General features: G+C 31.4%; 1 protein-coding gene across 1 annotated transcript; it reads left to right on the top strand.

Annotated features, from left to right (window-relative positions):
• Positions 1-218: 218 nt before the first annotated feature.
• On the top strand, positions 219-11,288 carry LOC142326413 (evolutionarily conserved signaling intermediate in Toll pathway, mitochondrial-like). The gene is made up of 2 exons (XM_075368902.1): positions 219-887; positions 10,733-11,288. Exons 1-2 carry the CDS (start codon positions 776-778, stop codon positions 10,840-10,842), a joined length of 222 nt encoding a protein of 73 aa, XP_075225017.1. The 5' UTR covers positions 219-775; the 3' UTR covers positions 10,843-11,288.
• Positions 11,289-18,085: the final 6,797 nt, after the last annotated feature.

The raw sequence follows: 18,085 nt of genomic DNA, 5'->3' as shown, positions 1-18,085 counted from the left end.
TAATACATAACTCATTGCTATGAATCGAATCGAATCGATTCGTAATTGAGAAAGATTTGGTTTCCCGTCGCCTATCCATTTCATTGTTAAGAAATGTAGAAAGAATCTGTTTCTCCTGCAAACCGATTCTCGATTCTTTTCGTTCAGTATAAAGAATCGAATCGAAGGAACGACTCGTTCACGATTCTTCGCATTACTAGATAGCAGTGGATCGTCAATTCAAATGATCGAAATTTTCAGGTTAATTTTCTAGTATTGTAAATAATGTGAGGGAGAGCCATTTCCCTAGCTGAAAAAAATAATTACTGTAAATAATATTGTTTCAGCGTTATGTGTATGATTTTTGTCTTTAAATATCTTTTTTTGTAATGTATATAGTTTATAAAATGATTTATAAATAACATGTGATTTTTCAAGTATCCTAATTTATGTTGACCGGTAATTCTTATTTAACGGCTACTAATGTCACAAGCAATTTTTAGACTTAGTTTAAAAAAAATTACTGGTTTTTTAAACGTTTGTGATGGATTACATAGAAAAGTAATTTTTAATAATAGGACGTGCTTTCATACATTCAATAAGAATTTCTCTTCTAAGAGAGATGATGAAAAACTATCGGCTCCTAACCGTTTTGAAAGAACTGAAGACAAATCAAAAGAAACTTATTTAGAATTATTGAATCATTTCAGGGTTAGGGAGACCCATAAAAGAGGACATGTGGAATTTATATATGCTGCCATGAAATATATGAAAGAATTCGGTGTTGAGAAAGATTATGCCTAAAGGAAAATTTGTTGCCCAAAATATTCTTCAAGTTGAATTCATGCATTATTCTAAGCAGCAACAGTGTATATTAGTAGATCTTTTAGAGCAGATGGAATACAATAGTAAGTATTTGCTTATTATAATAATGTGTTTTATATTCTTTGTAATGTTTTATTATTTGTTCTCGTGGAATTTGTACAATTCTACAAATCCTAATGTCTCAAAAATAAAATCTAATAGAATTATTAATAAGTCTTAAATTACGAATGGGTTTAGCAATGTTTTCTGTATTTCAGTTTAAACCTGCCCTGACAGTCTTATTATTGGAAAATATTTTATTGATCTCTATTTAATATCTTGCCTATCTGTCATTGCTAAGATTCATGCTGGTATCTTAGGCAAAATTTATGGCAAATGCAATGCTTTTGTCACATCAAATTCAATAATTTGAAAGTGTGTTTTATTCCTCAAATAGATTGTTAACATATTATCAGTCATTGTTGTAGTGTACATTATTCACTTTTTCGTTTTTTTTTAAATAACACTTTTTATGATTGTTTCCATTTTGAATTTTATTTAATAAAAAAATGTTAATTGAAATATAGTAGATTCAGTTCATTCTGAGCAAGACTGCAAAAATAGAATATAGATTTATGTGTTATGCAGCAGTTTTATTTTGACTTTAATAAGGGAATATTTAATTAAACAAAATAAAAAAATATCATTTGATGAGATCACTTGAAGTTAAAGGAATACAATGAAAGGTAAGTTTGACAGATGGTACAGAAAAAGTTATATGTATGTTATCAAGGTAGTTGTAAATTTTATATCCTGTCTGTGAATGTAGTGATTTAAAACTTATAACCTCTATGTCTACAGCCTCTCAATGTATTATGACATGTTCTTTTAATTTAGTAAAAACTGGGTAAAATTTGCATATTGATGAAAGAGTCCTTCTAAATTACTAATGACTGATCCTTAGCACAATAATGTATACCATCAAAATCATTATCAAGAAAGTATGTCGTTTATTACAATTCACGGGAAGTGTATTGCAGACTTGAAAAAGCTGGATTCTAATCATATTAGACTTTTTCTGTTTCTGTTTAGCCTCCAGAACCACCATAAGGTATTATTTCAGACGATGGATGATTGAGAGTGATATGTATGAATGTAAATAAAGTGTAGTCTTGTACAGTCTCAGGTAGACCATTCCCGAAATATGTGGTTAATTGAAACCCAACCACCAAAGAACACTGGTATCCACAATTTAGTATTCAAATCCATATAAAAGTAACTGCCTTTACTAGGATTTGAACTTAGAACTCCCAACTTTGAAATCAGCTGATTTATGATAAGTTCACATTAGACCAACCCAGTGGTTTAATCATATTAAACTTAGATAAAATAACTATGTCGATTCAGCCAGAGTATGATGCTCGTACACAAAACATGGAAAAAGTTGTGGGTAGTTTAAAGTGCTATAATATACTACACAGCAGTACAGTTAGGCACCTTTTCGATTTTCATTTAGCAGAGTTCCCTTGTTACAGCATATACCACAGATTATGCTTTCATAGAGATCTCTGGCTGTCATCAGTCGACTAATAACATACTTAAATATCACAAATCAAGTTTGTTAATTATATAACTAATATGAGTATAACTGTAAGTAATTGTCCAATACAATTAGGGGGGAAATTTTACACTCCTTTGTTACGGATAAGTACAAAAAAAAGATTTTTCAGTAATTATTTAAATACAATGAGTTTTTTTATCTACTTGGCAAAATCATTCTTTTAGCAAAATTGTCTGAGTTGTCAAGTATGGTGTGAATGACTGAATCTTGTTGAAATGACTGTTACAGCTTACCAATATGTGATTCATTTAACATTATATGTGCTAATGATGCATTATTGCAAAACTGGGAACGCTACTTAAAGTGTTGCTAAATAAGTACTTCTTATTTTTAAATTAATAATTTACTCATTTTATTAATGCTGTATCCAATAAATTACAAAGTTGCGGATATTCATATAAAAAGTAAAATTTGAAATATTATTGCCATGTTTATAATATTTTTATATGGAGTTTTTTTCTAAATTTCACATTCGGTTTCAATTTTTATTATCTTAATTAATGCTGTAATGAAATTTAATATTGAATCTTTATTAGGGCAGGAAACTACATAATATACAATTGGCTAAATACAAAAAATATATAAAAAAATGTAAAGTGCAAAGAAGACAATAAACTCCCTTGGAGCACTTATTTAGTGAGTCAAATTGGTATTGCTTTTAACACGTTTTTCATGATTTTTGAGAGGTTGTTACATTTTTATTAGTATAATACACAAGAAACCTTTTTACTTGCCATAAACACATACAAAAACACTGTAGGTTGTGCAAATTTGAGATTTTTATCACCAGCCCAATCAGTTATTGGAAGCCAAAATTTGAATTTTAAAAAAAGTTAGTTTTCAAAAATTCATAACAGTAGGGGTAAGTATATCACCATTAAAATTATTTATGGTAGAACTACTAACATATACCTACATAAAAAGAAACATTTTTACTTGCCATAAACAACTACAAAAACATTGTAGGTTGTGCAAATTTGAGATCTTTATCACCAGCCCAATCAGAGTTATTGGATGCCAAAATTTGAATTTAAAAAAAAAAAATTAGTTCTCAAAAATTCTTAAAAAAAGGGGGTAAGTATATCCCATTAAAATTATTTATGTTAGAACTACTAACATATACCTACATATAAAAAAATCTTTCAAACTGTGCATGCCATCCCTGTCTATTCAAAAGAATTACCAAAAGTGAAATTTCACCGTTTTTCATGTTCAACTTTATTAGAATTTTCTATCTCTCTTCAATTTACCTATCTAAGATTGATGGACCAATCTTTTACGTTGAGAAAATATGAATAAATTGCTTTTTGTTTCATCCTTCCAGGAACAATAGTTTTTTTTAGTTATGATTTTTTCCATAAACCCTTACAATCAGAAAAATAGGTGTGCGCATTTAGCAAAAATGGCCGCCACAGATAAACTGCTTAAAATAATAGTTTTAATGTCCTGAGATATCTAGGAAACAATTGGGTAAGTTTCAATTTTTTTTTGAATTGGTCAAGCAACCACCCTTGGGTCACTTCAAATAGATTGACCCAGTTGCGTTATCCATTCACTGTTCAGAGCAATAGAACAAAACTTTAAAATTAACGTGATAGAAACAGAATAGTTATATAAAGATCTAATTAAAACATGCAAATTTTACTCTTAGTGGATAAAAGCCATGGCCACACTTGTACAATCTGAAATGCATATTAAATTTGAAAAAAATAACAATGAATTAAATGAACTAATACATCATAGATCAAGTATAATATTGTTGTCTGTTTCAAGATGGACATCATTATTCACATGCCACTTAATAACAGCACTTATAAAGGAGTTGCATAATGGTGCTTAGAGAACCTTCTAGTAGTAGTATAATTCTGTATATTAAGAAAGTAAGTTGTTTCTTAAATTTTTTCAAAGAATTTGTAGGGTTATTTTCAGAGATATAGGCTATATTTAATTTATAAACTCAAGAACTTAATTAGCCAATCTCCATGACGAAGTGATAGGATCTTCGCTTTTCATCCTGAGATCCGGGATTCAAATCCTGTCAGGCATGATATTTTTCATACGATACAAAATTCCATTTCCATATTCCATGTAAAAACTTCTAAGTTTCTGTGTTATTTCATCAAACAATAATAATAACCACTATTGGTGGAGAAATTATATTTACTGGAGTTTGATCTTAATAAAATAAGAACTATTCAGCTTTGTATCAAAACAAGTCTCATCACTGTTTAAATAATTTTGTTCATTGTTTAATGGTGTCAAATAGTAACTTTTACTATTTAAAGTACGTTATGTGGTGAAAATGAAAATACTCTATTTTCTGAGTGGCTGTCTCTTGACTTGACTTTGATTGCTTGCCATTAAAAACGTACTGCACATATAACCATGAAATTTTTAATAAATACTTTTTAAATAAAGTAAAAATAAATTTTTAGTTTATCATACGTTAAAGATATCAGATCTAAATCTTAAACTGTTTTAGAGTTGTTATTCAATTTGTAAAATCATTTTATGTTCATTCCTTTTTAACACTGGAATAGGTTCATTGTCTTCATTATTATTTTAAATTCGTTTACATGATATTTTATAAAAGTTATCACTAACTTGAATTTTTTTTAGAGATTTCTATGTATTGAGAAATAGATGTATTAATGAATTACTAAAAATTGTGCTGAGAAGTCAGTTCTTTCCCTCAGTTGTCTTCTTTCCAAACTTATTCTGTTACAAGTTTCAGATAATAGTAGTTGTCGACTTGGTTTTCTTATTGTATTTCCGTTTCTTTTTTAGTGATTCATTTATTTATATATTCTACTTTTCCTGGTTTTGAGAATCTGATTGGAAATGCTTCAAAAATAAAAGAAAAAAGTAGCACTTAAATTAATTATCATCTGGGCATAGTATGCATTCCTTTAGGTAATATACATTCATCCCACATATAATCCCTTAGGAAATCAGAATATTCAGAATGGGATCAGCCTGTAACAGATCACATATTTTGGCATTGAAGTACGCAAATATGTGCTGTAAGAAATTGCTTTTCCTTGATTTATTAAAGAACTACTTGAGAAAAGGTGCAGGTCTCCTTAAAAGAAGTTATTCCTTGCCCATTCTTCAATTTATATGATTTGTGAAATGATTGTTTAACTAAATTATCAAGATAACTAGATGCTAGCATATTGTTATACAAAATTATTTTCTTCAAGTCTGTGACATTACAATAACCTATTTTTATTGTAACAATCTATAACAATAGCTCAGGCTATTCCTAAGGTTATTTCATTAACTGAATTTCAGCAACCAAATTGTAACAGTAATATTGGCTTTGTGTCAATCGATAGCGAGTGAGGCCCATATTAACAGTAGTGTATTAACACTGAAAGAGAATATGTGCAGTATATGGGAGTTTTTGTTAGAGTTTGAGTTATTAAAACTACTTTTAGAAGTAAACTGCTGGTCATCAATATGTGTATTTATTAATATTTATTAAAGCACTCTGCAACAGGTTATGGGCCCAGATATGTAACTGTGAACAAAGGTAAAGAGGTCATGAAAATTTTGTTTAGTTGTGACCATGTGGGTAAATATGGAATCACAGCAGTTTATGAAGTTAAATGAAAATAACTGGAATATTTGGAAATTCCAGATGAGAGTAGTATTGATAGCTAAAGATCTCTTTGTTATTACCAATGGAGATATACAGAAACCAGATGTTTTGAAAGCTGCAGAATTGAAAAAGTATGAAATTTATAATGTACGTGCACAGGAAGTGTTATTAATGTGCGTGGAATCCAGGCCTTAGTCGCACATTTTAATGTGCAAGACTGCAAATGAAATTTGGACTAAACAGAAAACAATATATGAGCATCAATTAAGTATGAATATTCATTTATTACAGCTACAATTTTTTTAATTTGAAGTCTGAAAATGGTGTTATGGACTTTCTATCAAAAATTAAAAATTTAATTGTTTCTCTTAAGCAATAAGGAAGAAATACCTGAAATCTGATCTTTTTGTAATCTGGTTATTACAAAAATAATTTTATCTTTGATCATTTTTTTTGCTTGGAAATCAGTGGGTGAAAATCAGCAAACTCTAAATAATTTAACAACTAGATTATTGATTGAAGAAGAGCATTTGAAATCTAGTGAAGATACTGTGGTGTTAACTGCTAAACATGTAAATAAATTTATTCTCAAAAGTTTTTCTTGTAGAAAGGTTGGACATAAAAAGAATCGGTGTAAAAATTATTCAGGTTTTATGAAAACTAAATATATTGTGTAAAAGATTGTTAGTTTCGTCAAAAGAAATTGTCAGAGGCAAATAAACAAAATGTAAATGATTCAAATGAAAGATTGGCCTTAATTGAAGTTTCTGAGGTGAATTTGGATACAGAATAGTATCTTGATAGTAGTGCATGATCTAAAGATGTTTAGAAAGTACAAGTATGTAAAGCTTAATTAATGAACTGAAACAAGTAAGAATAGGTGATGGTTCAGTAATCAATGCAGTTGGTTGTGGTTCTGTTTTTATTAAATGGTCAATAGACAAGTGATAATGAATATGAAAATTGTGCCTGATTTAAGGATGAAACTTTTCTCTTAGGGCAAGGCTCTGGATAATGGTTTTTATTTGAAGTCATACGCCTGTGAAGCACACTTAATTTACAAGAAAACAAATTAAGTTTGTGCGTTGGCTAGACGCTCAAATAAACCTTTTTGCAGGACAACCAGAATTTTGTAGAGTAACGTGTTGTATGGTTAATGGTGGCATAGTGAACTCAAATAAAAAATCTTTAATTAATCTGGTGGCATGAAAGTTTGGTACATCAAAATTTTAATCATGTGAAAAGTCTTTTTAAATCAGAGTGCTATTATGTGTGAAGATAAAAATGAAACCTTCTTCTGTGAAGCCTGTGTGCAGGGAAAACAACATCATAACTCATTAAAAGGAAGTAATTCACAATCAACTGAAGTTGGAAACAATCCATGCTGATGTCTGTGGTCCTGTGGAAGTTGACTCAAGGTGGTTCTTGTTATATATTTTTATTGAAAAATGACTATTTGCATTATAGACAGGTGTATTTTTTAAAACACAAGCATGAAGTTTGTGGTAAGCTTGAACTTTTTGTGAAACTATGTGAAAAACAAACGGTTCAAAAAATTAAAGTCTTAAGAACAGATAATAGAAAAGCGTTTGTTAATCACTATGTGATAAAACCTCTGAATTGGCAAGGAAGAGAACATCAAATTACTCTTTCTTATAATCCCAAGCAGAATGGTCGTGCTGAACAAGAAATGCATACAATCATTGAGGCAGCTACAGTTAACAGTAAAACACCTTATGAATTATGAAATAATAAGCAAAGTTTTGATTTTAAAATAATAAACTGCTGTTTGATACAGAAGTGTGGGTGCGTATACCAAAGAGAAGAAAAAGAAGCTTGATCTTGAAAATAAAAAGGAAATGCTTGTAGGTTAGGGTGAAAGAACAAAGGAGTGAGAGTTAATTTTCCAGTTATGAAAGCAGTAATGTTAAAAAGTAGTGTTGTTTTTGTTCTCTATAAACCGAATAAGTTCTTTTATGTTTTTTGATTGTAATGTCAACATGAAGAAAGAAGAACCTACATCTGAAGTTGAATACATTGTAAACATTATTAAGGATGTGACTGCAGATGAAAGTTTAAAAAGAAGTTCCCTGAACATGAACATACATAACCCTACTGATAGAAACAGCTTCATCCTAGGGATCAGCTGCAGCTTCCAGTTAAATATAATGTGTTGAATATTGAAGAACCAACATCATATGAAGAAGCTAAAAAATCAGTTGTTTTTGCTAAGCAGTGGCAGGACGCTATGGAAGTTTAGTTGAAATCATTAGCTGAAAATGATTCATGGGATGTTATTGATAAGCCAGAAATACAGTTAGATTAATGTTACCTGTTAGTGTAAATTTTGAATGGCCTGTTACGGAACTGAATGTCTGTAGTGCTTTTTTACATGGCGAACTGAAAGAAAATGCATTTATGTGTTTACTTGAGATTTGCAGTTTACCAAATGAAAAAGTGTGCAAACTTAAGAAAGCAATTTATGTTTAAAAACTTCTTCCAAATGCTGGTATGATAGATTTCACGATCTCAAAATTTTGTAAGTTAAATATTGATTATTGTTTGTATTTCAGGTTAATATTTGAGAAATTAATGTACTAATTTATGAATTAACTATCATGGGCTGAAATAAGCAAGAAATTAATTTTTTTAAAAATGAACTGATGAGTAAGTTAACTAGAGTAAGTTTAAAATGAAAGATATGGTTCAAATTTCTTATTATTTATGTATCGCTATAGAACAAAATTTAAAAGATGAGGTGTGATAACTTTGAATCAAAATAATTATCTAGGAAGTGTACTAAAACGTTTCAGTATGTTTGACTGTAAAACTGTTTCTACTGCATTGGATTATAATTATTTGATGAGAGAAAAACTGGAAAATACAGAAATAAAAAATAAGTGTCAAAAATTAATAGGTTGTATTATGAATGCTATGTTAGGTAGCAGACCATATCTGTGTGCAAGTATTAGTATTCGAAGCGGATACCAATGTTGTGCTAGTAATAATTAATTAATATGTGTTATGATGTTGCATGAAAGAAACTCTTCATTTGAAATTAGTATATAGTAAATGTTCTACTACTGATATTATCAAAGGTTCTGTAGATGCTGACCGGGGTGGTTACACCATTGACAGAAAATCCACCAGTGGACATTGTTTTAAACTGTCTTAGTGTTCAAAAAACCAGTATGTTTTATGTTATTCTGTCTTCCACTGAGGCAGAGTATCTAGCCCTCAATCAATGTGTCAGCGAGTTTCAATGTGCTTGTTGGTTTCAAAATATTTTAATAGAATTAGATGTAGATGTACTTTTATTTGATAACAGTTTGTCAGCTTTATAAATTAGTAAATATCGTGAACGATTAAAGCACATTGACATTAAGAATCATTTTATTTAAGAGAAAATGAAACAATGTATAATAAAAGTATGTTATGTACAATTGGATATTGCTGAAGTTACCATGAAGTGGCTGATGTACTCACCAAGGCTCTTGGTAAAGAGTCATTTGTAAGGTAAATGGAAAGTAAGAACTATGTTTATTTTTATTTTTTATTGACATTCTTAAAATTTGCTATGTTTTGGTCTTTATTATGTATTATAATTACTGCTGGTTGTCGGTGTGTGTATTTTATTTATTTAAAGCACTCTGCAACAGTCACAATCAGAATAGTACATCAGTACTATTGATGTAGACTAGTACAGTACATTGATGTATATAATGTTTTGATTTATGGTGTATCCTTGTTTATCCAAATCCTGTTAATCCATACATTTGAATTTCCTGGATCAATTCAGTGTTGAGATATTTGAAATATGTACATTTATATATTTATAAATAACTTCAGAACACTTAGACTTCTTTTGTAATTTAGGTCTGATTTAAAAAAAAATTATCTTAGTATTATGCAATACACTTTGGTTGAAGAACTTAATTTACCAATTTTTTTTAAATGGGAAATATTTAGATTATTTATATTTACTTACTAGTAAATTAATAAAGCCTATATGTGATGGCCATTAGTTAAGTGTATTTGTTTATGTGGAATGCAAATTATTGTAATTGGCTGCAGCTTATTGATCTCATTCATCTCTTGTTTGAAAAAAGTATAAACGATGTAGTGACTGTTATAAGCCTGTTCTCTATTTTGTAGGTATATTTTTCAAAATTGAACTTATTTTAAGTAAAGTTTGCATTTACTATTAATACCTACATAAAAAGACTGAACCCAATATGCTGTATGATATTTCTAAATCATCTGGACTTTTATTTGTCTAGTCCTTTCTGATCCTTATAACAGTCTTATACAAATTATTATAACAAAAAAGTTTGATCCAAAGAGGTTGTATGGTATTTCTGAATCATCGACTTTTATTTGTCCAGTCCTTTTTGATTCATATAACAGTGTCATAAAACTTATTTATTATAACAAAACAGTTTTTTATTTGTTATCAAGTAACACTATATATAAGCAGATTATTTAAATTAGAGTATAGATGCTCTGGACCTTTCAAATAAAAGCATGAGATTGTTCTACTTAGCCATAGAGGTTAGTTGAATAGTAATCATTCTGCTTAGTTACTTTAAATCTTGTGTTTACGTTTTTTTATATTCAAAGTGTGCATATCTTTATCTTAGTAGGTCCACTATTTTTGTTTTTCATGTTGCATTATGATGAACAGTCTTTAATCATTCTTTTTTACTGTACTTTTCTGATTTCAGGTGTTATACCCGATCCGGAAACTGGAGAAATATTGATAAATATATTTGGTGAAAGAGGCTATCCTGTTAGAAAATTTATGAGAATGTTATACTGGATGCCAAAATTTTAAAATATTTTACCGTGGCCTTTACCACAAGAAGTTCCTAAGGAACCATTTGACTTAGCTATGTTAGCAATTAAAAGGATTACCAGTGTGGATCCTGCTAGTAAAATATCTGTTCATTCAGTAGGTACTTTGCTTCTGAAAAATTCAGCTTGTTTATGTAGTATATTGTGTGCCATTTATCAAATTTCATTACTTCTCATCTGTTCTGTTAGTTTTTTAATCGTTTGAAATGAACATTTCTTTATTGAGAAATACTAGTTTGGCAGTTATAATCATTATGTGGGAATGAATATATATTTGGAAGGATTACTAGACATGAATCCCACAAGCAGGAAAAGTCAGGAAATATAAACTTAGGAAAGTGAGGAGAAATTGCAAAAAATTTTAGAGAATTGCATTTTTGTTACAGAATTAAAATTAATGTTATTAATAAAATATTTTTTAAGTAATGGCAAAATGTATATACTTTCCTGGCATCAGGAAGTGACAACCCTGTCCAGCATATTGCAACTACATCCATCAAGCGGCCATTAACATTTCCTTTTCTTTTGTACATTCCGTAATTATTCTTTTATATTAAAGGAGAAATATTCCAAATTGTAGTTCATTTTTTCACTGGTGAAATTTTAACAAAAAGTTACCGTTGAAAAATTTAAAGTTTCTAATGAAACAAGATACGGAATTCTCAGCCTTCACTGAAATTTTTTTTCATTTACCAGTGGCGGTTCAACTTGGCAGACTAAAACTTTGATCAACAGTTATGAGAATAGTGGTTGTGATGCATCTGTATGTTCTTTGCGGATCTTCTGATCAGAATAACAGCATTTCTGCAGCAAATGATATATTTGAATCCTCAATTTCATATATACAAAATGGCAACACAATTATTTATTTTTATTTTAAAGACAATGTTTCTAAGGCAGAGATTATGTGGGTTCTCAATGTAGTACAAAATAAGTTATCCTTAAGTTCATGTGAAGATGTTAGTTCAATTTTTTAAATTGTGTTTCCTGATAATTGTATAGAATCAAAATTCCAGCTTAGAGCTACTAAATGCTCTTATCGCCTTGTACCATATTTTGAAGGCATTCTGGAAATATGCTAGAATAATAATGACAAAATATTTTTCAAGTAAATGTTAATAATGTTTGTTTTCTGAATAAAATAAGGTGTTCTGTTCTAGTTTTTTTATCTGTATTACTTTCAGTCACAGTAATTTTAGTTTTTCTTCGAGTTGTGATCATACATAATATTCAATTTTTGTTAAATGAAAATCTGTGTTTTGTTAAAAATTTTATGTAAATCAAGTTATTTAATATTGTTTTGTTTATTTTGCAAAATAATGTGAGCTTTTTTGTGAAAAGTTTTTAGCAGTCTTAGATCCAAGCCAATTGTTTTTAAATGTCTATTGTAAAAAATCATTAAAAGATGAGTGTAATAATAAATGAATAAAAAAGGCGTGAGTTGGACAGTTATGGGGATGATGGTGGAGGTTGCAAAAAAATAGAAATCTATATTTTGCAGAATAAATGGCAATACATACCATTATGAGAGTCAGGAAATTTTTATTAAATTAGTCAGGAAAGATCAGTATAAACGAATCTTTAAATTCAATGGGAATCCTGCTAAAGTTCAAGATTTATTAAATTATTTGATTGGATTGTTTTAGAATTTTATTGTTACCTCAGTTTTTGATTTTTTAACACTTTACCGACCTAACTTTAAATTATGTACGACGGGTGTGAAATATAATTACAGTTGCTCATAACTCACAAATGAAAATAATAGTCAAATAAAACAAATATGGCAAAAAATTACATTTTATTTATTACTACACTTTTATGTTGATGGTGAACCAGTTTTCTCATTTTGTTACTGAGAAATGCTGGGGGTCTTTGCTTGATCCACGACTCATTGTATCCTTAAGATCATCATATAGGGTGAATAAGTACCCTTAATATCGCTCTTTAATTGCAGAAAGAAGTGAAAATCCTAGGGCATCAAATCTGGTGAGTATGGAACATGTATAATAAGTTCAAATATTAACTTCACAAGAGATGTGACCGTCAACTGATCTTCCCCCAAGTATTCACCTCTCTGTTTACCTGCAGGACCAGACCCCAGTTGAGCGTGAGAACGATCGTCCGCCCTCAGATATTGCCATGAAATTCCTTCCCTGGTCCGGTAACTCTTCTCACGGAACATCTGTTTAGGTGTACCAGCGAGCAGTATTAAAAAGGACGATTGTTAAACGGATCTGCTACATTTACTAAAAGGATTTCTTTCAGTTCCCTTTCTGGATTCCTCCTATTATTATATTTTCTACTATTTTTTCTTAATTGGCAGGATTCCGTTACTCAGATCCGTTATACCGGTCTTCTTACACTATTGTATTAAAACGGACATTTTTTTTTATTAAAGTTATCTGAAAACTCAACTTATAACTTCATTGTTTTACTAAAACGGTTAATGCTTCTTATTGCCAATAATTAAAGGTGTATTTACTGATTTTATGGTTAACATTTGTATATTCTTTAAATGTAATACTTAAAATTTTTTGTTTGTTTTTGTATATGTTTCTTTATTAAATTTAATTTCTTCAGTAATCTGAATGATTAGTTCTATGTAAAAATATTAAAAATAAAACTAATTCCAATAATTCTTAGGCAAGATTACTTTTCCTTATTTTTCATTAAAAAAAGTTTATAATAAAATCGATGGAATGTTGACATTAGAATTTTATATATTTGTTTATTCAGGTATCGATTATAAAAATTTCTGTGTAAATAAAAAAAAATAAATAATACACGAAATGAGAGTAAATAAATTTTTTTACACTAAATAGTTTTTTATGTCTAACTGAAATAATCACGCAAACACACCATGCTGTTAAAAACTCCTAACCGTGTTTGTATGATTAAACTCTTAATTATCTTGGGTAAGAAATTAATTAATAAATTTATTTATCGGGTTAACCAATCAATTATACAAACCTATAAAATACACAACGATTCACTTAGAATTCTCTAAGTTTCCTCAGGTGACAATACATATTCATACAAAATTCTCTTACATACTAAGAAATTAACCGGTCTACCCATCCTAGAAAACAATATTTTTTCCCCATCCCTGATGTAATAGATTCCCCTACTCATACCAGACTTTTCTTATCTTAGATAATTATCTCTTTATATAACCTAAGAAATTAAATAATTGGTTAACCAGGAAATTAATAAAGGTAATATTTTAAAGTAAAATATGTTTTTTTATTGTATTTAATTCAATCCAATCAAGAGGAAAATAACTTAAATAAATTACATTTAAGTTAATATTCATATATATATATATATATATATTTTTTTTTTTCTTCACTGTTCTCAGATTAGCTATAAACCAGTTTAATCTATACCTGTATAATCTAGAATTAACTCTGCTTATTTATAGAAAGTATACCTAGTAAAAAGTGACATCATAAAATAGGTAAATTTCTCTTGCGGAATTGCAGATAACGCATTGTTTCAATAATATTAATCTTTTATTTTAAATTACTTGAGACGATCTATCTTATGGTTGTGACATGTAAAGCACGTGGGGTACCGGTCAAAGTCGATGACTTCAAAGTAACAAATGAATTTATCAAGGTTACATACAATAATATTACTTAGGGGAATTACAAGTTAAATATCTGTAAATTGAGTCACACCAGGAAGTTACGTATCGTGTTGCACATTAAGTATCCATTAGTAGGAGATTTCTCATTGTTTTTAATTCAGGTTCTTAAATAATATTTACTACTTTTAACAGTCGACTAAAAAGAATAAGAATTCTCAATTCAATTTGAATTCTTTTTTTTACTTTCCCGTCTAGATAGCGCTATAGCTCTATATAGGAAGGTATTGCAATCGGTACAATTCGGGTATATGCGATTTTCATAGGATCTTTACCGTTTCAACGCCTGAGAAACCCAAAAACCGGGATGGAAATTTTCCGAATCTTCATGTTCGTATGTACGTCTGAGTTTTCGATATTGGCCTCTAAATTACCTATCTCCAGAACCGCTGGACCAGACTTGCTTTTATATTTGATCAGATTACTTCTATATATGGAGCATTATTACCATTACATTTTCAACTTAAAAGGTCAAGGGGGTGAGGCTGTAGAGCAAGGTCACCCTCAGTATCTCCAGATTTCGCCTAATTAAGGTCATATTTAAAGGCACATTTGTTAACAGTTACAAAATAATAATATTTGAAAAAAGAGTTTTGCAAAACTGCACCCCACCCCAAAAAATCACAGGTAAGCGACGTCACAGGTAAGCGATAGAATTAAATAAATGAATAATATTTAAATTGTAAAAATGTAACTCGGTCCGGCCTGGTCTTGAACTCGATCGCCCGGTCGACTCGGTACCTGGTGCGTTAAGAGACATTGACAATTGACAATTTTCTGTACATATACATTATCTCACTCACACGCACACACACACACACACACACACACACACACACACACATCCGCAAGCAGAGACAGAGAGAGAGAATGCGAGAAAGTGTGATAGAGAGACATTACCGATAGAGAGACATTGACAATTGACAATTTACTGTACATATACATTATCACACACACACGCACACACACACACATCCGAAAGCAGAGAGAGAGAGAGTGAATGCGAGAAAGTGTGATAGAGCGACATTACCGGTAGAGAGAAATTGACAATTTACTGTACATATACATTATCTCACACACACGCACACACACACACACACATCCACAAGCAGTGTGAGAGAGAGAGAATGCGAGAAAGTTTGATAGAGAGACATTACCGATTGAGAGACATTGACAATTGACAATTTACTGTACATATACATTATCTCACACACACGCACACACACACACACACACACATCCGCAAGCAGAGACAGAGAGAGAGAGAGAATACGAGAAAGTGTGATAGAGATACATTACCGATAGAGAGACATTGACAATTGACAATTTACTGTACATATACATTATCACCCACACACGCACACACACACACACACACACACATCCGCAAGCAGCAAGGGTGAGAGAGAATGCGAGAAAGTGTGATAGAGAGACATTACCGATAGAGAGACATTGACAATTGACAATTTACTGTACATGTACATTATATCACACACGCACACACACACACACACACATCCGCAAGCAGAGAGAGAATGCGAGAAAGTGTGATAGAGAGACATTACCGAGAGAGAGACATTGACAATTGAAAATTTACTGTACCTACACATTATCTCACACACACACACGCACACACACACACACACACACATCCGCAAGCAGAGAGAGAGAGAGAGAATGCGAGAAAGTGTGAAAAAGAGACATTACCGATAGAGAGACATTGACATTTGACAATTTACGGTACATATACATTATCTCACACACACGCACACACACACACACACACACACACATCCGCAAGCAGAGAGAGAGAGAGAGAAGAGAATGCGAGAAAGTGTGATAGAGAGAGACATTACCGATAGAGAGACATTGACAATTGACAATTTACTGTACATATACATTATCTCACACACACACACACATCCGCAAGCAGCGTGGGAGAGAGAGAATGCGAGAAAGTGTGATAGAGAGACATTACCGCAAGAGAGACTATGACAATTGACAATTTACTGTACATATACATTATCTCACACTAACGCACACACACACACACACCCGCAAGGAGAGAGAGAGAGAGAGAGAATGCGAGAAAGTGTGATAGAGCGATATTACCGACAGAGAGACATTGACAATTGACAATTTACTGTACATATACATTATCTCACACACACGCACACACACACACACACACACACATCCGCAAGCTGAGAGAGAATGCGAGAAAGTGTGATAGAGAGACATTACTGATAGAGAGACATTGACAATTGACAATTTACTGTACATATACATTATCTCACACACACACACACACACACACACATCCGCAAGCAGAGAGAGAGAGAGTGAATGCGAGAAAGTGTGATAGGGAGACATTACCGATAGAGAGACATTGACAATTGACAATTTACTGTACATATACATTATCTCACACACATGCACACACATACACACACACACACACACATCCGCAAGCAGAGAGAGAGAGAGAGAGAGAATGCGAGAAAGTGTGATAGAGAAACATTACCGATAGAGAGACAGTGACAATTTACTGTACATATACATTATCACACACACACGCACACACCCACACACACACACACACACACATCCTCAAGCAGAGAGAGAGAGAGTGAATGCGAGAAAGTGTGATAGAGCGACATTACCGTTAGAGAGACATTGAGAATTGATAATTTTCTGTACATATACATTATCACATACACACGCACACACACACACACACACACACATCCGAAAGCAGAGTGAGAGAGAGTGAATGCGAGAAAGTGTGATAGAGGGACATTACCGATAGAGAGACATTGACAATTGACAATTTACTGTACATATACATTATCTCACACACATGCACACACACACACACACACACATCCGCAAGCAGAGAGAGTGTGAGAATGTGAGAAAGTGTGATAGAGAGACATTACCGATAGAGAGACGTTGACAATTGACAATTTACGGTATATATACATTATCACACACACACGTACGCACACACACACACACAGACACATCCGCAAGCAGTGAGAGAGTGAGAGAATGCGAGATAGTCTGATAGAGTGACATTACTGATTGAGAGACATTGACAATTGACAATTTACTGTACATATACATTATCTCACACACACGCACACACACACACACACACACACATCCGCAAGCAGCGAGGGAGAGAGAGAATGCGAGAAAGTGTGATAGAGAGACATTGACAATTTGCTGTACATATACATTATATCACACACACACACACATCCGCAAGCAGAGAGAGAATGCGAGAAAGTGTGATAGAGGGACATTACCGATAGAGAGACATTGACAATTGACAATTTACTGTACCTATATATTATCTCATACACACGCACGCACACACACACACACACACACACACATCCGCAAGCAGAGAGAGAGAGAGAGAATGCGAGAAAGTGTAAAAAGAGACATTACCGATAGAGAGACATTGACAATTGACAATTTACGGTACATATACATTATCTCACACACACGCACACACACACACATCCGCAAGCAGACAGAGAGAGAGAGAGAGAAGAGAATGCGAGAAAGT

This window comes from Lycorma delicatula, chromosome 6 (assembly GCF_047948215.1).
Source record: "Lycorma delicatula isolate Av1 chromosome 6, ASM4794821v1, whole genome shotgun sequence".
In the NCBI taxonomy this organism is placed as follows: Eukaryota; Metazoa; Arthropoda; class Insecta; order Hemiptera; family Fulgoridae; genus Lycorma; species Lycorma delicatula.
The sequence above is the reverse complement of the archived record's forward strand: the minus strand, read 5'-3'. Positions and strand labels throughout refer to the sequence as shown.